The sequence below is a fragment of the Pan paniscus genome, chromosome 4 (genome assembly GCF_029289425.2).
Source record: "Pan paniscus chromosome 4, NHGRI_mPanPan1-v2.0_pri, whole genome shotgun sequence".
In the NCBI taxonomy this organism is placed as follows: Eukaryota; Metazoa; Chordata; class Mammalia; order Primates; family Hominidae; genus Pan; species Pan paniscus.
This window is the reverse complement of record NC_073253.2, coordinates 117215059-117240048: the sequence shown is the minus strand read 5'-3', so window position 1 is coordinate 117240048 and position 24990 is coordinate 117215059. Positions and strand designations below refer to the sequence as shown.

General features: G+C 35.4%; 2 protein-coding genes across 2 annotated transcripts in view; one reads left to right on the top strand and one right to left on the bottom strand.

Annotated features, from left to right (window-relative positions):
• The window catches only part of SRFBP1 (serum response factor binding protein 1), a 72401-nt gene extending 71764 nt beyond the window's left edge, over window positions 1-637 (bottom strand). Inside the window, exon 1 of the mRNA XM_003826702.5 lies at window positions 379-637. Within this exon, the coding sequence (XP_003826750.1) occupies window positions 379-414 (36 nt within the window). The 5' untranslated portion in view covers window positions 415-637. The remainder of the gene's footprint in view (window positions 1-378) is intronic.
• LOC129397890 (uncharacterized) lies at window positions 430-24775 on the top strand. The gene is made up of 4 exons (XM_055113103.2): window positions 430-664; window positions 2355-2422; window positions 7728-8086; window positions 22995-24775. The coding sequence occupies exons 1-4, from the start codon at window positions 430-432 to the stop codon at window positions 22999-23001; spliced, it is 669 nt and encodes a 222-aa protein (XP_054969078.1). The 3' UTR covers window positions 23002-24775.
• The last annotated feature ends 215 nt before the right edge of the window (window positions 24776-24990 follow it).

Below are 24990 nucleotides of genomic sequence, written 5' to 3'. Positions count from 1 at the left end.
CAGGTACTGTGTACTAAGTTTATTAAGGGTCAGGCACTTGCAAATACTTTACGTATCTCAGTTAATCTCACAACCCTGGGACGAACTATCTTGAGCTCCGCTTTACAGACGAGAATATTGAACATACAGGCTAAAGGGTCTTCCCAAAGTCCCACAGACATAAATTCGTGGGGCCAGACACATGTCTCTCACTTCAGTCACCTGGAGACCGAAAAGGGAAATTACCGGTTGCCAAACTCCAAGTTGCGGGAAACCCGCCTGGGCCCACCACGAAAGTTCCTCCAACCGCACCCTCTATGCCCGCCTCCAACCACGCGTCTCAAAAGAGCTGGTTTTGAGGACCCTTAAAGTCAGCCCCATAGGTTCCTCGGCGCTCACCTCGTTATTGAGGTTCAGAGTTCCCGGCTGAGCCATGGTAGATGAAGGAATATGATCCGCCGCTGCCTGCACGTGAACCGGGTCTCTCAGACCGCGGCTGCGTCGCCACGCCCCTCAACGGAAGCCTCTTCTGTCCAAAACTCATCCGCCTTCTGCTCTAGCTGCCGCCTGGGAACAAGAAATATTGACTCTTGGAAGGGAAAACCGGAACTGAGACAGAACAACTACCGGCGCAGAGCACTACGCAACGGAATTGCGCGTTCCTATGGAAACCAGATGGGGGCTGGTAGCTGGGCAACGTCTAGTTTTTCAAGATTCGGTTTTTGTTTGTGTGTGTGTTCCCTTGGTACACTGCGCTCGCATTGTACCGGCCTTGGTTTTTCTCTCTAATGGCTAGGGGGGCTCTGAACGGCGGTGAAAGAGCTCTTCTGAAATGATCACTTGAATGAACGATTTTTTGCTTCCATTTTTTTAAATCTAGTATTTGTGAAGATTTCTGCTTTTCTAACAAGCACACCTTTTTAAATCCTCGCAGTTTTTTGTTCCAACCTCGCATTATAGCTGAGGTGCGGACATTTTTTTCCTGCACACTATAGAAGGGTTTAAATTTAGGGAATGAACATTTGAAGCAAAACCAGGATACACATTTGGTACTGCCTGTGGGAATGGCTGTTTATTAGCCGGCAGGCATAGGAGACGTAAGGGAGTGTGTTTGAATTAGGTAATGTGTAATTGTCAACACCTTCTAGTACTGACCATTAAAATGTGTCAAATGGTGGTCCAAGAGCTTTACATAAATTAGCTCCAAATCTCCACAGAAATCCAACAAGATAGAAATTATTATCCTTTTATTAATATTATTTTGTTAGAGACCCAGTCTCTCTTTGTCATCCAGGCTGGTGTGCAGTGGCACAGTCATAGCTCACTGCAGCCTCAAACTCTTGGGCTCAAGCCATCCTCTCACCTCAGCCTTCCAAATAACTAGGACTACAGGAGTGAGCCACCCTACTCTGCTCTGAACTATTATTTCACAGATGTGGAAAGTGACTTCAGAGGCACCAAGTGCCTCGCCCAGAGTCACTTGCCTGGGACTGTCCACTGCTACAGGACTTCAAGTCCAGCTACATAATACCTGGGGTACAGTGCAAAATGAAAATCCAGGCCCCTTTATTCAAAATGCAGGAAAAACGTTTCTTCCGGCGGAGGGTGGTGGCTCACGCCTGTAATCCCAGTACTTTGGGAAGCCTAGGCGGGCGGATCACCTGAGGTCGGGAGTTCGAGACCAGCCTGACCAACATGGAGAAACCCTGTCTCTACTAAAAATACAAAATTAGCCGAGCCTGGTGACTCATGCTTGTAATCCCAGCTACTCGGGAGGCTGAGGCAGGAGAATCACTTGAACCTGGGAGGCGGAGGTTGCGGTGAGCCAAGATCACTCCAGACTGGGCAACAAGAGTGAAACTTTGTCTCAAAAAAAAAAAAAAAGTTTCTTCCATAGCGTCTCTTGACTCTTCATGGTGTTTGTTAATTTACTATTTAATACGATGCTCCCTAAAGCACAGAGACATTAGGTTGTCAGGGCAGACCCTCAAAGGTGCCTGAGACCCCTGCCCCAAGACTCAGGTAGGAGTGTATACACTGGAGCAAGGTGGCAGCAGTTGCTGGGTGGAGACAGGAGAGCAGGAAACCAGAGAATCCACCTGAGGAGCTGTTGGGGACAGGACCACACATGACCTGAGACAACAAGGCCTTGGCACATGTTCCATTATCCCACTAGACTTCACTTACAAAACTCAAATTCCAAAATGAAATCACTAATAATTTCAAGACTGTGCCCAAAGCTTAGTTAACCAAGGCCCACTTCTGAGCCTTTGCCCAAGAAACCAGCCTTGTCCAGAACCCATGCTGTTATCTCATAAAACTGAACTCCACTTTGAATAGCTCTGACTTGGTAAAAGAAATTGGTATTCTTTTAGTTTGGTGCATTATTTGGACACAAATGGATTTAACAGATGACTTCCTGTTGGACCAGTGTTACATGAAGGTAGATTTGCCACTACTAAATAGTATGCTGAATTGTAATTGTTTCCTTTGTCTACCTTCTGTCATCAAAGCTGAACTCCTGGAGTGTAGGAGCTTTTTCAGCTCCAGGTGGGTAGTGTTCACTTTGCATATAAATACGTACGAAGGAATGTCAAATAATCAAGATAAATAGAGAGCTTTATTGAAAATCTGTCTTCGAATTTGGGAGAAAGGAGTTATTATGATCCCACAATGCTTCAGAAAATGTATTACTAATACAAAATTTGCCTGTAACTCTGAAAAGCTTTGCAGTGTTTTCTCTTGACTACTTCTTTTGCTCCCTAAAATCTCAGTTCTTAAACCACCAGTCTCCTCAGGATCAGCACTTGCTTAGTTTTCCTCCTTAGCCCATGCTGTCTCCCTTAGCTATGATGCTTCCTCTGCTACATCAGCTTGCTCAAGTGCTATTTCTCAAGACCAGGTCAAATTCCATCCATCTCTTTTAATAATTATTTCCACATCCCCAAAGATAAGTTTAATTTTGCCCACCAGTGGGTCATATTTATAGTATTTATGATAGTCTACCAGTGGGTCATACTTATAGTATTTATGATAGTCTACTTTAATTTGAAATCATTTGTGTACTGGTTATTCTTTTATATTAAAAGCTCTCAACAACCTTAGATACTCCTGTTTTTAAAGAGACTAGTATTGTTCCATTTTCACAATATTAATGTGAAATCATTTGTTCCAGATATATCACCTCCAAGTCAATCTTCCTACCTCTTTTGATGCCACAATCTCAAAAATTATTTTGTTTGATAACAAAGGAAGTTCTACTAGCTGGCTTTCATTAAGCAATGCCCAATTTATCCAGTAATAACAATGCATTTGTGATAATTAGGTTGAAAGTTTCTCTAGAAAGCAAACTGTCTCCCTGTTTTATTCATGGAGGGCTGAACTGGATCAATTAACTGCTGTCAGATGTATGAAATGACAAAGCTATAATAATCAAAAGCACCTAGTTTGAGACTTTTTTTCTTTTTATTACAGTGCTCCAATTAGTGGAACTAAGGGTCCACAAACACATTCAATAGAGACTCAAGTTTTTCAGTGTCAAGTTCCTCAAGAGGAACTTGTATTAGTCCCACTGTGTTAGTTGGTTTGGGGTGCCATAATAAAATACTGCAATCTGGATAACTTACACAACACAAATTTATTTAGCATACTTGAAGTCCAAGATCAAGGTACCATCAGGATTAGTTTCTGGTAAGAGCTCTCTTCTTTGCTTGCAGATAGCCACCTTTTTGTGGCCACAACCCCATGTAACCTTTCTGCTGTGCACATGTGGAGAGAGAGCTCTCTGGTGTTTTCCTCTTCTTATAGTGGCACCAATCCTATTGGATTAGAGTCCTACCATTATGACCTTATTTAAACTTAATTACATCCCTACAGATTTTTATCTCTGAATAGCATCATATTGGGGGTTAGGTCTTCAACATATGAATTTGAAGGGCAGGGAAAACAATTCATTTCACAACACCCACTTTCCTTGAGAAATCTTCTGTGATTATGTCAAAGTAATCTCTTATCTAACATGCTGGATTACTGCCATTATTCTCATTTTGCATTTTTCTTAAGTTTTATTCATACAATTCTAGATTACAACTAAACATGGATGTTTAGCAAACAGAATTAAGAAACGCATACTCACACATATATGAACAAATGATTTTTGAGAAAGTTTCAAGGCAATTCTGTGAGGAAAAGTTAGTTTTCTCAACAAACTGTGCCTGAATTATTGGATATCTATATGGAACACACACATGTTCACACACACCACTTTCACCCACATGTAACACCACCTAGAAAAACAACTCGAAATGGTTGAGTTATATCTAAATGTAAAACCTACAAAACTTCAAGAAGAAATCACAGGACAAAAACTTTGTACTGTGAGCAACTACATGCTAACAAATTGGAAAACTTTGAAGAAAGGATAAATTCCTAGACACATACAGTGTACCAAGATTGAACCATGAAGAAACCCAAAACCTGAATAAACCAGTAAGTGATAAAATAGAAGCCTTAATAAAAAGTTTTCCAGCAAAGAAAAGCCTGGGGCTTGACGGCTTCACTGCTGAATTTTACTGTGCACTTAAAGAACTAAGAACAGCCCTACTGAAACTATTCTGAGAAATAAAGAAGAGAATACTTCCAAAGTCATTCTAGGAAGCCAGTATTACCCTAATACTAAAGGCAAAGACACATCTAGAAAAGAAAACTACAGACCAATATCTCTGATGAACATTGATGCAAAAATTCTCAACAAAACACTAGTAAACTGAATTCAACAACACATTAAAACATTATCCATCGTGACAAAGTGAGATTTATCCCTGGGATGCAAGGATGGTTCACCATATGCAAATCAATTGATATGACACATCATATCAACAGAATAAATGAAAAAAATATAATTTTAACTGATGCTGAGGAAACATTTGATAAAATTTAACATTCATTCACAATAAAAACTCAACAGAGTATACAAAGAACATATCTCAACATAATTAAAGCCACATATGACAGAAACAGTATCATGATTGGTGAAAACCTGAAAGCCTTTCTGCTAAGATCTAGAACAAGACAAGAATGCTCACTTTAACCACTGTTATTAAACATAGTGATGAAAGTCTTAGCTAGAGCAATCAGACAAGAGAAAGAAATAAAGGGCATCTAAATTGGAAAGAAAGTAAAATTATCCTAGTTTTGCAGATTATATGATCTTATATTTGAAAAAACAACATCTCCACCAAAAAGCTATTAGAACTGATAAATTGATTAAAGTTGCAGGATACAAAATCAGCATACAAAAATCAGCAGCATTTCTGTGTTCAGTGAACCATGTGAAAAATCAAGAAAGTAATACCACTTATAATAGCTACAAATAAAATTAAATACCTAGGTATAAACTTAACCAAAGAAGTGAAAGATCTCTACAGTGAAAACTATAATGCAAAAAAAACTATGATGCAAGAAATTGAAGAGGACACACACAAAAATGGAAAGATATTCCATGTTTATGAATTGGAAGTATCAATATTTTTTAAATGTCCATACTACCCAAAGCAACCTACAGATCCAATGCAGTCCTACCAAAATATCAATGGCATTTTTCACAGAAATAGAAAAAACATCCTAAAATTTATATGGAACCACAAAAGACCCAGAATAGCCATAGCTAGCCTAAGCAAAAGACCAAAACTGGAGGAATCACATTATCTGGCTTCAAATTATTCTACAGAGCGATAGAAAGCAAAATAACATGGTACTGGCACAGAAATAGACACACAGACCAATGGAATAGAGTAGAGAACCCAGAAGTAATTCACACATTTACAGTGAACTCAATTTTTACAAAGGTGCCAAGCACATGCATTAGGAAAAGGACATTTTCTTGAATAAATGTGCTGGGAAACTGGATATTTATATGCAGAATAATGAAACTAGACCCCCTTCTCTCACCATATATAAAAATCAAATAAAAATGGATTAAAGACTTAAATCTAAGACCTGAATCTATGAAACTATTAAAAGAAAACTTTGGGGAAGCTCTCCAGGACATTGGTCTGAACGAAGATTTATTGAGTCATAGTCAACAAGCACAGTCAACCAAAGCAAAAGTGGACAAATGGGATCATATCAAGTTAAAATGCTTCCACACAACAAAGGAAACAATCAACACAGTGAAAAGAAAACTCACAGAATGGGAGAAAATATTTGGGAACTATTCATCTGACAAAGGATTAATAATCAGACTATATAAGCCCCAACAACTTAGTAGAAAAAATCTAATAATCTGATTTAAAAATGAGCAAAATATCTGAATAGATATTTCTCAAAAAAGACATAAAAATGGCAAACAAGTATAAGAAGATGCTCAATATCTTGATCGTCAGAGAAATGCAAATGAAAACTACAATGAGATGTCTTCTCATTCCAGTTACAATGATTTTTATCCAGAAGACAGGCAATAACAAATGCTGGTGAGAATGGGAAGAAAAGGAAACCCCTGCACACTGTTGGTGGGAATGTAAATTAGTACATCCACTATGGAGAACAGTATGGAGGTTCCTCAAAAAACTAACAATAGAACTACCATATGTTACAGCAATCCCGCTGCTAGGTATATACTCAAAAGAAAGGAAATCAGACTATCAGAGAGATGCCTGCATTTCCATATTTATTGTAGCGCTATTCACAATAGCCAAGATTTGGAATCAACCTAATGTTCATCAACAGATAAATGGATAAAGAAAATGTGATGCATACATGCAATGAAATACATTCAGCCATAAAAATGAGATCCTGTTACCTTCAGTAACATGGAAGGAAATGTAGGACATGATGTTAAGTGAAATAAGCCAGGCATAGAAAAAACAAAGTTCACATGTCCTCAGTTACTTGTGGGATCTAAAAATTAAAACGATTGAACTCATGAAGATAGAGAATAGAATGATGGTTACCAGAGGCTGAGAAGGGTAGTGGATGGGGGAAGTGGGGTGGTTAATGGGTACAAAAATATAGGTAGATAGAATGAATGTGATCTAGTATATGATAGCACAACAGGGTGACTACGGTCAAGAATATTTTATTGTGCATTTAAAAATAACTAAAAGAGTATAATTGGAACATTCATAAAACAAAGAAATAATAAATGCTGGAGGTGATGGATACCCCATTTACCCTGATGTGATTATTACACATTGTATACCTGCATCAAGATATCTCATGTACCCCATAAATATATACACCTACTATGTATCCATAAAAATTAACAATACAAAAAATTAAGAAAAAACTCTTTACAATTGAAAAAAATATTGTGACCCTGGGTTAGGCAAAAGTTTCTAGGATATTAGACAAAAAGCAGAATCCATATAAAAATACATTGAAAATTGGACTGAATCAACAATAGAACTTCTACTCTTCAAAAGACACTGGGAGGATAGCCAAAAGAGAAACCACACATGGAGAGAAAAATTTTGAAAATTACATATTTTATAAAGCACTTTAACCTTGACTATATAAAGAACTCTCCAAACACAAAAGTTAAGAAAACAGGCAAAATATTTGAACAGATATTTCACTCTTAAAAGATATGTGAATAGCAAAGAAACACATAAAAATATGTTCAGCATCTTTATGAGAGGTGACAACGTGCTGGCAGCCCTCGCTCGGCCTCGGCGCCCACTCTGGCCGCACTTGAGGAGGTCTTCAGCCCGGCCGCTGCACTGTGGGAGCTCCTCTCTGGGCTGCCGGAGGCCGGAGCAGGCTTCCTCTGCTTGCGTGGAGGTGTGGAGGGAGAGGCGCGGGCGGGAACCGAGGCTGCGCACAGCGCTCGCGGGCCAGCGCTAGTTCCGGGTGGGCGCAGGCTTGGCGGGCTTCACACTTGGAGCGGCCGGCACGCGCCCGCGCCGGCGCCGCTGGTCCCGGGCAGCGAAGGGCTTAGCACCCGGGCCAGCAGCTGCGGACGGTGCGCCCCGGTGCCCCAGCACTGCCGGCCCACCCGCGCGGCGCTGGAATTCTCTCCAGGCCTCAGCCTCCTCCCTGCGGGTCAGGGCGCGGTGGCTCACTCCTGTAATCCCAGCACTTTGGGAGGCCGAGGCGGACGGATCACGAGGTAAGGAGATGGAGACCATCCTGGCTAACACGGTGAAACCCCATCTCTAATAAAAATACAAAAAATTCCGGACACAGTTAGACATCAGGGAAATGCAAATTAAAACCACAATGTGATTTCTTTCTATACCTATTAGAATGGCTAAAATAAAAAGTCTGATCATACCAAGTAGGATGTGGAGTACCTGGAACTCTCAAACATCACTAGTGGGAATGTAACGCGGTACAATTTAGAGTTTCTTAAGAAGTTTCTAGTATATGACCTAGGCCTTCTCTTCTAGATTAATAGAGAAATGGAAGTACGTGTACATACAGAATCTTGTGCTTAAATGTTCAGAGAAGTTTTAATTTTAATAGCCAAATGATAATACAAAACTTTATTCAACAGGCAAATGAATAAACTATGATACACATACACATACACACACATGCACACACACGAACATCATTCAGTAAAAGAAAGCAATGGCACACACTATAACATGGATGAATTTTAAAATAATTATGCTGGGTGGCAGAATCAAGACAAAAAGAGTACATACTGCATTATTTCATTCATATAAAATTCTAGGAAATGCAAACTAATGTATAGTTACAAAAATAGATCAATGGTTGCCTGCAGAAGTGAGAGAGAGGGGATAGAAGGATGCCAGAAAAAAAATTGCAAATGGTCATGAGGAAGTTTTGGACGGTAATTGATATGTTCCTCGTATCAATTTGTGATGGTATCACAGTTGATACGTATGTCAAAACTTATCAAAGTGTATACTTTGTATATATATATGTAGCAAATTGTGTGTCAATTAAAGCTTAATAAAGCTCTTAAATAAATATTTACCCTTGGACTAGCAATTCTACTTCTAGAAAAATATAGTAACATTACATTGGTACAAATTATTGATGCATGTAAAAAGCTATTCAGTATATAAGTGTTTGTAATAATAGAAGATTGGAGGGAACTTGTCCATCAACCTGTAACTGACTAATAGTCCATTAAAAAGAATAATAAGCTCTTTATTGGAATGAAAGGCTTTTCATGATATATTGCATAATGAATAAATCAAGTATCACTACGCAATAGTATGCTATTGTTTGTGTGTGTTAGGAGGGAGATATGTGTACACACACACACACACAAACCACAATTACTTGTTTGTATAGTATCTTTGTTCTTTATAGGGGAAGTCAGGAGCTGGGTAAATGTAGGTAAATTCTACCATGTTTCCTTTTGTATCTTATAAATTTTGCACCATGTGTTATTAACTTTTAAACCGAATAAAATTTAAAACATAGTCTCATAGTTGTTGCAATTGTGAAAGGAATATGTTCTCTCATTTCCATATACTTTAGCTGGTTATTGCCAATATAGATGCAAACTATAAATCATGAATTTTTTTGTGTATGTTATCCAATCACTTTTCAAGTATTTTTTGGAAGTGAGAAGGATTTTTAAGTTTGCAATCATATTATTAGAAAGATAGTTACCTCTTTCAGTATTTATAACAATTATTTTGTTTTGGATGATTATATTTATTAGAATTTCCAAACAAATATATTAACAGTGTAAGTAATAACAGTGATAGTGAATATCCCTTACTTTGTCCTGACTTTAATGGGAAGAGCTTTAACATTTCACAACTTAAAATGATATTTGGTGTTTTTCATGGTGAATAATTTAATCAAATTCAGGTATTTTTTTCTACTTTGCTAGAGGCCTTAATTGCTTTGATATGTTGTTTTTCTTTTTAAGGCATTTTCCCCATATGTGTTCTGATTGTATCGCAGCTGTCAGAAACTTATGGGCCATTACTAAGAAAGTAGATGTAGCTCTATATTTTTTTCTTTTACTTAAATGAATAGATAAAAGAGAAGTTATTATTGAGAATCCTATCTTTTTTATAGCATATTGTTTACAACCTTTAGCATGTGAACTAGTGTTAGTAATTCAGCTCACAACAGATTGCAACACAACTGAGTGTTTGATCCACAATCCAGTACCACTGCTCTAAAATTTTATTTTGACTCTGCACTTTCAGTCGTCTATCCCCTGGGTGGCAGTGTTGTTCTCCAAATTGCACATTGTAATCCAAATTGCAGATGTTGAGGAAAGCAATCTAAATATGATATGTGATAGCATTTTCTGAATTAGAAAGAAAATAGATGGATATACCAGGTCTTGTATTTATTTAATGCTTAGTATTAACAGCTTAAGGTTTCAAACTTTGATTTTAAGTAAGTCACTAAACAATAATAAAGTGTCTAAGTGAAACATTAATGGATTCATTTAAGATTCTGTTTTTTAAAAATATATAACAAACTGAAGAGTGTAAACAGCTACTGTATAAGAGGCAGGTAGTTCAGAAGTCACTAAGCTAATAGCTTTACTAAATCAATCTTCTAACATATTTCTGGCATAAATTGCATTTTAATTTTTATGGAGAATTTTGATTAGATTTGTTACTTTATGTCTGTAGGAAATCTAAGAAAGTTTTATTCTAGAAATTTTATATCTTAAAAATTTCAGTAGCTAGTTAATGTCATGAAGCCAAGTTTTATAAAATTCAAAGTGATAGAGCTAACATGTACTTAGCAATTTAACATTTTGGCTAAGAGCTTTGGCTCTGGAATCAGACTATCTGATACTAAATTCTAATTCTACCTCTTAATAGCTATATGATCTTGGGGAAATTATGTAAGATCTCTGTGCCAAGGCGTCTTTATTTGTGAAAATAGGAGTGATAATCTATCTCACAGGATTGTTGTGATGTTTAAATGAAAACACAGTATAGAGTTCTTGATGAATATTTACCTCTAAATAATTTACTGTTATTTTTATTATTTCATTTGATCTTAACAGTAACTTTGTGAGATAGGCATGGTACATAAGAGGGATTCATGTCTTATGAATAACAAATATACCTAAGGTCATAGAGGTAATAAGGGGGCAGTCCAAGTCTTTTGACATAAAATCACTGGTAGCAATTTTATAACAGCTCTATGATATGAATGTAAAATTACATTAATAGTTTGTAGCCACCATATCATTAATTCCCATTCATCTAATTATTTATTATCATAATTAATGAGGTAATATAATTTATAAACTATACATTCCTTCACATATACAATTTACTTCTTTTAATTATTTGCCAATTAGCCCAAAATAGGCTCAAGATTATTGCAACAAAGCCTGTAATAATTTAAAGTTAAGTTCAGAAAACATTATTAAAACCCAGTTCAGATTCTTTTCAACATAGTGATTGGCTTTGATTCATTTTAATAAACGTTTTTGAGTGTCTATTTTGCAAAGTATTGTACTAGGTTCAGTAGGAGATACAAAAATGATGAAGACATTGTCCATGTCCACCGTGGACTTACAGAGTAGTAACTTAAATGATTCTAATACCAAGATAGACTACATTAAGTACTGTAGTAAGAGTGTGAGGCACTATTGGAGTCTAACGGGGCAGTGAACAAGCAGTTTGACGAGAATGCTTCCTACAAGAGGTGGAATTTGAGTTTCATTTTCAAGGAAGGAAGCACTTTAATAGGAAGCTGAAGAATAGGAAGAGAAAGTTTCCACTGGAGGACATTAGTTAGATAAAAGTAGGTAATAGAAGACAAACTATTTCACAAATAGAATAAAGCTTCCAAAGGATTTTTCATAAACCCCTAAAATCTCCAAAAACATTGTTAGGCCTAGCAATGAAAACCTTTTTAATTTCTTAAATATATTTTCTACACACGTCCCTCCTAAAAAATGATAGTTTTCTTAAGTTATTAAACATTTGAAAAAACTGAAGTATGGTGTTTTAAGGCAAAAAACAAAATACATGAATCTTAATAGACTGATAGAAGTAGGTTTCAGAATACCTGGAAATTTATGGATCTGTAAATGATTGAGTAATCTCTGAAGGAAATTTTGCTGCATTATACTTAAACATAAAGATAGAAGTTCGAAAGAAAGTAAAGTGAATGATATTGTGAAAGTTAATTATTCAAAATGGAGACATTCCTGTCATACCCAACTAAAATGGAATTGGGAAGCCATGGGGAAGGACACCCAAATCCCTTCCAGGAACTATTTTTGCAATTCAAGAGAAAAACAAACATCATTTTAAGATTACATCTTACATAGTAACTGCTGCCACTTACTGCTTAGAGCTCAGAAGCTCCTACACTCACTCAGTTCAACACTGCTAGTGCCAATGAACTTTCTTTCAAAACAATGTACATAACTTTTCTCTTTTTCTCAATAAAATTCCAGCCTTTCTTTTTGTTTTTCAGACACATCTAAGAGCTACTCTGGATTGTGTGCATTGAATTGCAATTTTAATCCTTGTATATTATTCCCAAATAAATTGTTTATTTGGAAATTCAACTATAAATAGTTTTACTTAAGGTTTATAATGTAAGCCTGTTCAGAGAAAACTTTTTTAATTTGTCCATCAAGGAATAAAGTATTTGTAACAAATTTATTGGTCCACTTCTCCATCAAGACCGAGAGAGGCAAGATATATGGCCTGGAGAGGTAAAATTAGCAGGTCACCTAGCCTCTCCTTGAAGAAATCAAATGCTGTTTCTCTAGTAAGAAGAAGAGTAAGAGAGAGAAGCTCTGTTATTTTGCCCAATTCATAGTCAAGCATGATATCTCTGCTTCATTATTTTACAGAGATTCCTCAGTGTGCTCACTGAACTTTAGTAACTACTTGTTACCACTCTACTGCAAGTCTACTTCTCAATGTCACCAGTGACCTCCTAGGCACTAAGCTGGATTTCAGAGCGCTTTAGTATAAGATCATCATCCCAGTCCTTTGCCATTGATTGACAGACTTGACTGTGTTGGCTGAGCCAGTGACCGCTTCCTCTCTTGCCTCCCAACATGTATCACTATCTAAGCTATGAGCCTCATCAGGTAGTGGTTGCTTCACACCAGACTTTTTCATACCTAACCTAGCCACATGGGCACTATTAATTCAACAAAAAATTATCCAGCCCAAATGTCAATAGTGCTGAGGTTGAAAACCCCTGATCTATGTTTATGTCCATAACAACCAACTGTATAGTGCAATGAAGTACCAAGGGCTGGGCTGTGGGAGAGGATAAAATCTGCAGAAGTTTGGACTTAAAAACAAAGACAATAATGGTGTTAGGGAGTTATGTGACACACCAATATGTAGGAATGTCTCTACTTTTTGTGTTTGATTAATAATTTATTAAATATACTTGAAAATCAATATAATCTGTAGGGAGCCTTTAAAATGATGCTTTCATAGTTTTTTTTTTTTTACAATCATAGAAAGCAGATGGTTCTCTAAAACTTACAGGTAATTAAAGCCTTCTTAAACTCACAGCATACAAATATTTCAACATTTAAATAGAAGCTCATTTTCTTCTAAAGTAATTTCCTTGTACATTCTTATTAAAGTATAAAAAGGACAACATTAATAGTTTTAAAAACTTATATTTAACCTAAATCAAGATTTTTCTACGAATTATCCCTGTTCCCGAAAAGTTTAAAAGATATCAGAGAGTAATGTGATACTAAACCAAATAATCTCATCACAATGGAGCATTTCACTTTTAAGAAATATTGGGCAAAATTTCCTATTTAACCTTTCATGCTAGATTTTAACTGTATGTATGCTACATGACATACCAGATTAATCCAAGTCATTCTATTTATGCAGTAGATTGTTATATATGACCAGTTACCAAATAATATCATACTGTAATTGCAAAAATGACAATATTTATGATAAAGCTTAGAAAATCTTTTTAATAAAAAGCAGACCTCACTGCTCCAATTTTTTATAAAAATTACCTCTTTTCCTCCTATTTATTTTTTGTCTTGAATGGTACCTTTCATAGTATGTTAATACGCAAAGATATTTACATTACTTTTATCTAAGTTAGCCTTTTACATGGTTGCTTTCTGTTTGGATACACAGAATTTATCAAAAGACACTGACAGTAGATTCTTAAGCAATTCTGAAATTTTTGATTCCTTTTTAGGTTCCTGCAGAATGATTTTTCTCAGAAAAGTGTATCTCTAAGAACTTAATGAACCAAAAGAAAATGAATGACACAACACAGCAACTGTATTTCCATGGTATCTTATACCCCAAGAAACACTTCAAGATTACATTGTCTAATATTAGGCCTATTGCCATGCAATGACCTTGAGCCAAAGACCACCAGAAGCACAGCTGTAGTTAAATGAGTTAGATTTATTACTTGTTTCAATGAGGGAGAATGCACACTATAGGGTCTCGGTAAGAAGGTGTTTGAAAGCATCTGTAGAATTAGGGGTTTGCTTGAGTAATTTTGGAGAGGATCTGATGAAGCAGGGGTTAGATCTAAATTAGGTGCTTTCAGAAAGCAGAAGGAAAATCCATGAATATCAATAAACCTTATGTATAGGGGAAGGCTGACTACAGTGAAGATAAAGTTGAAATTGCTTTATAAAACAGTCACTCATTTTAGCTGGGGAAAGGAATATTTGGTATTTTGTGGTTGAACAATGACCATTTTTTAGTTTCACTTAGTCATGGTCTCAGAGTTATCTCATTTGATGTTGATATTCTGTGAGACTGTTTATGTTCAAGAGCATAACAATATGGCCTAGTTTAGAGCATCAAACCAACTTGTAACAACACTGTTTTAGATCAGTTCTCCAGTATCAGGAGCAGCTGTTTTTCCTCCTCAGCTCTATTTACAAAACTTATTCTTTGTTCTATCTTATTTACGGATGTAATCTTAGTCATCTAAACCAGAAACATTTGATTAATTTTAATATCTCATTTATCTTACCCCTGACACCTTAAAGGATTATTTGTCCCCAATTTCTGTCATAAGTATCCATGAAATGTCTTTTAAATTCATTCCTCGTCCTCTATCTCACTACCTTTGTTCAGTCTCTCATTATCTCTTACCTAAACTGTCAAAATTGCCAGCAAACTGGTCTCCATGTTTCTTGTTTTACACCCTACAATCCCATTCTCTAATTAATATCAAAACCTTCTTCCCAAAACATAAAAGGATCATTTTGTTTCTTCATTTTATAATCTTTAATGACTCTCTTTATCCATACATTTTATTGCACAAGGTCTAAAGTCCTATCCTGCCATTCAAAGCCCTTAACAATTTGGTGCATCTTAACATTACCATCTCACTTCAGATCAGTCTACCATTTCCCATATATGGTCAGTGTCCAATAATTCATTCAACAAATATTTGTTGAAGGTCTTTATTATGTGCTTTTATTGGGCCATGTTATTTTCTGTAATTTTTAAAATTACGTGACCACTACTGTGCTTGTTAAATGTCTGTCTCCCCACTAAACTCTAAGCCCAGTATTAATTGGAACCATGTCTGATTTTGCTCACCATCTTATTCCCTGCATCTAGCCGAATATCTGTGCTATTAACAGGGACTACTACATGTATTTTGCGCATGGTGGGATTGAGTACTTTGTTAAATTGAGAATATTATTAATAAAAATAGCAAAGTCAGATTTTCTTAATATTCAAGACTACTGCTAGTAGTCACTAAGATGAATAAAAAGCTACATCAGTATGAACATAAAGGCAGGCTAAGCAATGGATTAAATGAATCCTCATAAAAATGCAGAATTTAGATAATTATAAAGGGACTCTGAGTTAAACTGGTTTTTTGACTCCATGTTACAAAGATCTGAAAATAATTCTACATTGACATGCTGATACCTTTCCAAGATTGAGAATTTGATGAATAGCTAGATGCTGCCAAGAAAATTTTAAAGAGATTTAAGAACCAGGGACTATGAATCAGAATGCTTCTGTGTCTAGTGCCAATATGAAAACTTATTACTGCTGTGGCCCTGGGAGAGTCACTTCATCTTCCTGAACTTCAGGATCGTCACCTGTAAAACTAGGGTGGTAGATAGATCTCTACATAGACTATCTTAATTCCACAAGACAAAAGGTACAGCAGCACTCCCTGCCCCAAAGGCTTCATAAATTTACTTCTGATTTTTTTTGACAAATTGAAGTTATGCTTTCTCTGTCCAATTCCCAATGTGAGGAAATGGCAAATTACCACTTACCATCATTATCTTCTAATTAATCAAAAAGAAATATTCGTCAAGGATAATTCAAGGTGTTTCCTACTTTGCATTTCTGCTTATTCTGTTTCAGACCAAATCTAGTACAATGAAACACCAGTATGTCCTTGAGGATTCAGCATACATTGAATTAGCTCCTGGGCCACTAAACTCTACTGTCTCCCTCTATATTTTACTTCTAGTTGGTTTCATTTTTTAAATTCTTTGAAATATTGATTGCAGGACTCTCAAGTTCTCTATTTTATTATATATTATTCTATTGATAATTCTGTAACTGTGATTGATAGTTTTTTCTACTCCTTGTTCTCCTCATGTGATATTTTAAGAGAATCATTGATTTTTTTAAAAAGCTGGGACAACTAAAAATATATTCACCTGCCCAGAGTATAGACTACAGGTTAGCCTCCTATACAGAAAGGTTGGCATGCTTACTCATTTTGAATCCTTTAGAGGAATATAAGTGAATTGGTAGGTACAACTTATGTTGAAGTGAATGTGCCTCCAAGTCTTCCTCCTTCCTGGTGACAGGAATGTTGATACAATGGTATGAACTTCAGCAATATTTGCAAACATACAGATGAGTCCACATATAAAAATTGCAAAGTAAAGTTTCGAAGGAGCTTGGGACCTTGATTACTTTGTCAAACTATCATACCAACTTTTGGCTTTTCCTTGAAGAAAACAATAACCAACCAACCAAATAAACAAAAAAATTTATGTGTTTAAGCCATTGTTGATTTTTATTTTCTGTAACAGTTGGGTCAACCTAAATTTCTCTGATATAATGATAATGGTAACCATCTTTTTAAAAAGTTTCTGCTGATTTGCCTAGCAACTGGTCACTTTTCCTCCCAGACAATTACCTATCTACTCAAAAGCACTCAATGCAGTTTGGCGAGATAATATTATGAAATAGCAAATTTACATAAAAATAAAAAGAATATCTGCCTCCTTTTCACATCCCATGTAATACTTACACCTGGATGCTGAGAGTCTCTTCTCTTCCCCAGCCAAAAGGCCAAAAATCAAAGAACACGGATAAAGGCTACAGAAAGTATTAAACACACACACACACACATGCACATGTGGCAAGAAAATAAAAAGGCCACTGGTCAAAGCAGAATTCAGAAGTCCTAGAATACACATGGAAATGTTAATCTTCTTGCTTGGACAAACTGTATAAATAGAGTGCAGGACCAGATAAAAGAAGGAATTCAGAATACCGTGAGGCAAGGGCAAATGTGCTAGAGGAACTAGGAGACTTTGCGAAAGCTTCAGTGATATGGTTTGGCTCTGTGTCCCCACCCAAATCTCATCTTGTAACTCCCATAATTCCCATGTGTTGTGGGAGGGACACAGTGGAAGATGTTTGAATCATGGGGGTGGGTCTTTCCCATGCTATTCTCATGACAGTGAATGGGTCTCATGAGAGCTGATGGTTTTAAAAACGGGAGTTTCTTTGCACAAGCTCTCTCTCTTTGCCTGTTGCCATCCATGTAAGACATAACTTGATCCTCCTTGCCTTCTGCCATGATTCTGAGGCCTCCCTTATGTGGAACTATAAGTCCATTAAACCTCTGTTTCTTCCCAGTCTCAGGTATGTCTTTATCAGCAGCATGAAAACGGACTAATACATTCAGCAAACTGTTTCTTGATTCCATTTACCATATTTTTCACTCTCAAACATCTGATCACTATCAGCCATCCTACTTTCTTTTCCTTTCTAGCATTTTATTATGAAAAAATTTTCAAACATACTGAAAAGTTGAGAGTAAATACATGTAACCCACCACCTGGATTCTATCATTAACATTGTACTATATTTGCTTTATAACATTGTCTATCTCTCTATCTATCTATCATCTATCTATTTATCTGTCCACCATTAATCCATCTTACTTTAGGTACGTTTTAAAGTAAATTTCAGATGTCCGTAAACTTCCCCTTTAATACCTCAGAATGAATGTCATTAACCAAACTTTAATATTATTGTAATATTATTACAATAATAGTAATTCTCTCTGATACATGTAATTATTTGTATATTTTAAAATTATTATATTAAAACAATTATTGTACATAATAATTGTGTAATTATAGAATATATACGTGCAATATGTTATTCTCTCTGAAATACATATTTCTGAATACATACATATCCATGTGATTACTTGCATGCCTACTTGACCACTGGACTATGATCCCCTTGAGGGCACGTGCAATGATCTACATATATCTGCATTCCCAATGGCTAGCCTAGGACAATTTAGCAGGTGATAAATAAATGGTAGAATGAATGAAGTTACCTTCTCACAGTAGCACTAATCTAGTCAGTTTAGGTAATAGGATCATTCCCACTGGATCATTCAGATCCAAAATTAGGTTACTTACACAAGTCAGGCAGGGAACAATGACAGGATGTCAGGACACAGACTGAGTTTATAGCCAATGCAAGCTTTTTTCTGAAATGCTTTTCTTACATTTAACTATATCCTAAAAAAGTGAGAAAAATCAAAATTTAGTACATGACAAAGGGCATAATACTTAATTGCTTTCTTCGCTAGGGCACGCCTATTACTATAATCACGTTTATTCTCTATCATGGTTAACTAAAGCCTAATATTTTTATTATTAGTTGAGTATGCCAAGAATAATCACAGTTATAGTCTCTTAATATAGAATTACTTTCAGAGTATGTTGTACCTTTGAGCTTAGTTAAATAAAACTCTATTGTACATAGCAGAAAGATATCACCAAGGAGTGAAATGTCACATCAAATCTAACTGGACACAACTCAAGTTGGCTTTTAGGCATCCATGTTGATTTTCCATGGTTGCCTATCATATAAGTTTTACTGATATTATCATGTTAATAAGAAAATTAGGACTGTATAATATACCATTCTTCCAACAATGTAATGAGATAATTTATACCCCCTGCTAAGAGAATCAGTCTGCATACTTAGTGAACAGATACAAGGAAGAGAAATGTGTGATAAGCTCTGGTGGGATGACACCATCCATGATATTAAACAAGAAGCATGTGTCGTAAATGTGAACCTTATATAATAGAATAACACCTTTTAAAACACAAATGTGATCATAAAACCATCTGCTTCATAATCGTCTTGCAAAGTACATCTGGTATTGCTATATTGGTTCTCTAAATTGTTCCTAGATGAATTTTAAAAACATAAAATCAATACAGATAGTCTATGGGCTGAAAGACTAAATGTCCAGATGGCCTCTTTTAGTACCTTTGCTAATTTCATCATTGTATTTCTTAATTAAGCCCTGTGAGTAAGCATGTAACTGTTAGCATTAAAAACACATATTGATTAAATGAGTGTTTGAAGGACTCAGGTAAGTGGTGGTCTTAAATTTAATTTTGTAAGTTCAATATAATTTTATTTCTAGTTAATCACTCCTTTACATTAAATTTAAAGAAAATACAACATCCCTAGAGTCCTTATTTCAATCATTATATCATACGATATTTTGTTTGAAAAAACTGGAAAAATTAAATTGGCAAATTAATGAACACTAGTCAGTGGATTCTAAATTAAAACATATTAAGAAAGGCACACAAAAACTTAGTCTATACTCAGAAGACATTGTTAATTTTTACTATCACAGACATCAGATAACTTATTATATTTTTAATAAGACTAATATTTGAGTTGGAAATTATTTTCTGATCCGGCACAATTTTTGTCTAAAGTGAGGAAAAGTTCATCTTTGGACTAGTTGGAGAAAACCTACAAAGAATTTATGCATAATAGAATATTATTTCAATTATTATGTGGACTACGTTTTTCGCAATAACCCTTCTCCTGTGAGAGTTTGAACTGTTTTCTTAGTTGGGATTTACATTTGCATGTATGTCTTCTCTCTTGCTGGCCTTGTTATAGAAATAATCCTTTCACTTTTGCTCTACTGGAGAGCGAGGAAATGCTTCCATTGGAATGTTTTAACAACACTTAAAATCAACCTTCAAAAATATTTATTGGGTTACTGAAAATATGAGCAGAGGGCCACTACTCTAGTAGGTGTGTAATACTCTAGTATTCTAATAATTTTTACAGAAATTTTGTGAAATATATTAAAATGTAAAATGTTTTTACCTTTTATTTCAGCAGTTTTATTCCTAAAACTATAGGTAAACTTCGCAAATGTACATAGACATATATATAGTCATATATGTTCCAAGTTATTTATTGTACTCTAATCTTGTTTGCAAATTGTGAAAAATTGAAAATAAAATAATTATTGCACCATAAAAAAAGTTGAAAAAATGTCCCATTTATGCTTATCTTTTTGTTGAAAGGAACCTGAAACTATCAAACAGTTATAAATGCCTAAAAACAAACAAAACAAGGAAAAACAAACACAGAAAATCTCAAAACACTGTTAACAATGGGTCTGTATGCTTTCAAAAATTTGATTTTTTTTATTTTTGGCTTGCTTACGTATTTTACAACCAACACTCATAAATTGACAAATAATAAAATGAATCCTTTCAGTGGTTGCATGGATACTTGAAGTGATTTTAATTTCTTCATCTCCCTTACTCCTGCATGCAACAATTGTTAACTTTTGAATATCCTACTACTTTTGAAATCTTCCCTACATTTCACTCTTTGCAAATCCAATCCTTCTCATAATATAGCTGTTGTTTAATCTTTCAGTGCCAAAACAACATTTTACATAATTGCATTATGATTTTTCTGTTATTTATTATTACCCTGATATTCATTGTACATATTTCTGAAAATTTATTTTTGTTTCAGAATAATTTATTTCCTGTATAGAATCAATGTTCATAGTTTTGGTGGTCTCATTTTTAGTTATTTCTGCAATGTAGTTATTTCAGTCAAATCCCTAGGTATTTTCCCCCCTTATCTTAGAAGCCCCTGCTAAGAAAACTGTAGGATTTATTTGTCATGCAAACTGGAATGTATGAGTACTATAATTATGTGAATATAGAACTACAAATGCTAGCAGGCCATTCTAGCAGGAGTTCAGTAAGTAGAAATAATATTATTTACATAAAGTCTAAATAAGTACCTTCTAGCTGCAGAGCAATAGAAAGATTTAGTAGAAAGAGCAGAGTCATAGTATATGAACCATGTGCTATTCAAGTTTAAGAAAATTTCCCTGCACTGGTTTTGCTCTCTAAGGCTAAAGGTCCATGTTGAGACTCCCAGTTAATAGTTAAAAGTTTGTGCTTTTATTATGTGGTTGCCCCCTGATATTAGAACCTTGGTTTACTTAAAAAAAAACCCAAATCCCCATCAATGATAGACTGGATGAAGAAAATGTGGAACATATACACTATAGAATACTACGCAGCCATAAAAAGGAGTGAGAACATATTTTTGCCAGGATATGGATGAAGCTGGAAGCCATCATCCTCAGCAAACTAACACAGGAACAGAAAAGCAAACACCGCATGTTTGCTTAAGTGGAAGTCGAACAATGAGAACACATGGACACAGGTAGGAGAACAACACACACCAGGGCCTGTTGCGGTGTGGGGGACGAGGGGAAGGAACTTAAAGTACAGATCAATAGGTGCAGCAAACCACCATGGCACACATATACCTATGTAACAAACCTGCACATTCTACACATGTGTTCCAGAACTTAAAATAAAATAAAATAAATTTCAACTTTTATTTTAGATTAAGGGTATATGTGTGGGTTTGTCACATGGGAATATTTTGTGACGCTGAAGTTTGGAATACAGATGATCCCAGTACCCCAGTAGTGAGCATAGTACTCAATTAGCTAATAAGTAGTTTTCTAGCCCCTTTCCCCTTTTTATCTCTCCCTTGTAGTCCCAGTTTCTATCATCCTCATCTGTATGTCCATGTGTACTCAATGCTTAGCTCCCACTTATCAGTGAGAGCATGTGGTATTTGGTTTTCTATTTCTGCGTTAATTTGCTTAGGGTAATGGCTTCCAGCTGCATCTTGGTTTACTTTTGATACAGCCTATTTGATTTATACGCAGCACAAGTTGTATCCTTATGCATGCCAGTATTCTTGACCTCACACCCAAACTCACATTCCAGTTTCAAATAGTTCATTCAAAGGAATTTACTTTTTCATTGTGTTCAAGCCACTTACTCTTTTAGAAATTCTGACAGGAGATATTGTTACTACTCTCAAAGAACTAAAAAATTAAAATTCTTTAATAGTGATATTAGGAGGCTTAGTTAAGAAGGGGAAAGGTGAGTTGGGTAAGAAGGATAGATAAGACTTTTGACAGTTGGAAGACATCTAAAATACAGAGCATAATTAAGGGCAAAAAAGTGAGACTTCGAAAGAAAAGAAGCAGAAAAAGAAATTAAGGTTAATTGAGTAATTTTTTTAAACTGAACATTATACTAGGAACTATTCAAATATGTTTTATTTACCCACCACAGCATTAAGTTAGCTCAGCCTGTATGGTTCCCAAGTGCATACTCTTTTCTCATATTTCTGAATTCAAGTTTCTGGTGGGACTTGGAGATGGTAGAGTAAGCCTTTGCAAAGGTCCTTAGAACAAAGAAGTGGGAGAAAAAATGAACATCTTTATTACAATGAATTTCTGACAATTTTATCATCAGCTAAAGAACTTAAATTTTAGTCTAGAGACTCTGTAGTCGTATCAGTAACATCATCTATTGTTGCCAAAGTAATAAGCAACTGGAGTCTATAAGGAAAGGTAATAGAGCAGAGGAAGGGAGAATAAAAGGATCTCATTAAGGTATTAAAATGCCTAGTGGTAATATTTCCTTGACATTTCATATGTATCCTTAGGAACTAATCAAATATGTCCTGTGAAGCTGTCTGGATCAAGGACATCGCTCCATTTTTTCAGAACATAAAGGACAGTGATGAATTACATGGAAGATAATTTGACAATCTTTTTCTGCTAAAGGTTAGTTGTGAAATATTAACTATATGCTTTATTTATTCATTATGTATATCTTTTTTTTTTTACTTTCAAAAACAAGAGACTTTAACTTGTTATAGGCTCCAGGGGTAGAAAGTGAGAAAGAATACATTATTTCAGAATCAGCAAGTTGTGTAGTTATGCCACAGTTATAACAACCTCAAATTGTTAATATTTCTATCTCCCAGGAAGGACAAAAAGGGAGAAAAGTTAAGGATTAAGAACAATGTTAATAGTAATAAAAAATAATAATGAATTCTAGCATTCACAATAATAAAACAGCAAAATTTGTTTTCTACGTGCCATATGTCTCTAAGCACTTGAGGTGCTTTATTTTACCCTCAAAATGACCCTTTAAGTGTGGTACCATTATTAAGAAAAAAAGTTTCCCAATTGTTTCAACAACTGAAGCACAGTGAGCAAATTAATTCATCAGAGCATGTCACACAGTGAGGAAATGTTGAAGCCACTATTTGAACAGGGATAATGTGGGTCAAGCCATACCCTTAACCACCAAATTCTATTATATCAAAATAATTCCAACACAAATACATATGGAATGTAAGAGATTGCTTAATTCTGGTTTTCTATGGTACCTAGAGAATAGAAGATGATGACAATGATGGGATATTCATTATACTATACTTAGAACAATCGACATCTGTAATACATTGGTATTACTTTGGATCCATGCTTCTACCTGTAATTTTTTAAAAATTTTAAAATTTACAAGTTAGTTTATCAAAGGGTTGGTGCTTATATTGTGTGGTATGGTCAGTGACAATTTTCAGTGTCTCTTATTTAAGTGCTTGATGCTTCCTTGACTGGGACAAAAAGGAAGAATATGTATTTATATCCTCAAACAGAAGTTGGCTTTCAAAATCTGTTGTATTGAGAGAGATATCAAGCCAGATAAATAACGTCAAGATTCATCCACAGTTTTCCATTGTATAACATGATTAGTATTCAGGGTGAAGTATTTAGGCACGTAATTCTTCAGTTTTCTTCTTCTTTTCCCTCTCACTATTCAGCGCTCCTTTCTCATAAATTCCCTGACACTACTTTCTTCAAATGTTTTGATTTGTTTCCACCTGAATTGTTTCATTTTCCATGTATTGAATAAAAGTTATCTAGGAAAAGAAATCAGAGTTAAAGTTATTAGTTGGTTTCCAGAATTCTCTTGTAAGTGAGTATGAGTTTTCTATTTACTACTTCAGCAGCTATCTATTTGTTGTAGTTTTACTTTGCTTCTCATAAAATTAATCACACAATTTAATGGTCCATCTACCTGTTGTAGAACAATAAGAAAATATATTTTACTGGACGTGGTGGCTCACACCTGTAATCCCAGCACTTTGGGAAGTGGAGAGAGAGAATTGCTTGGGTCCAGGAAATTGAGACCAGCCTGGGCAATATAGTGAGACCCGGTCTCTACAAAAAATTTAAAAATTAGCTGGGCATGGTGGTGCACATTTGTAGTCCCAACTACTCAGTAGGCAGAGGCAGAAGAAGGCTTGAGAAGAAGGCTTGAGCCCAGGAATTTGAGGATGGAATAAGCTGTGATTCTGCCATTGCACTGCAGCCCTGGCATCAGAAACAAAACAAAGAAAGAAAGAAAATATTTTAAATCCACTTATTACACAGAGACCTTAAAACTAAACACCTACTGTATTCTCATTTGATTTTTTTTTTGATCATGGTGAAAGCATTTTTAATCACATTCATAATTTTGTAACTTTAGTTCTACTTATCACTGCTTATAGAATTGTTTCTATTAAGTCACATGCTTGTCAAACTAATCAATTGTGATCAATTAAGGCTAATTAGTGAGTCAATATATTATGTCATACTACAATTAGC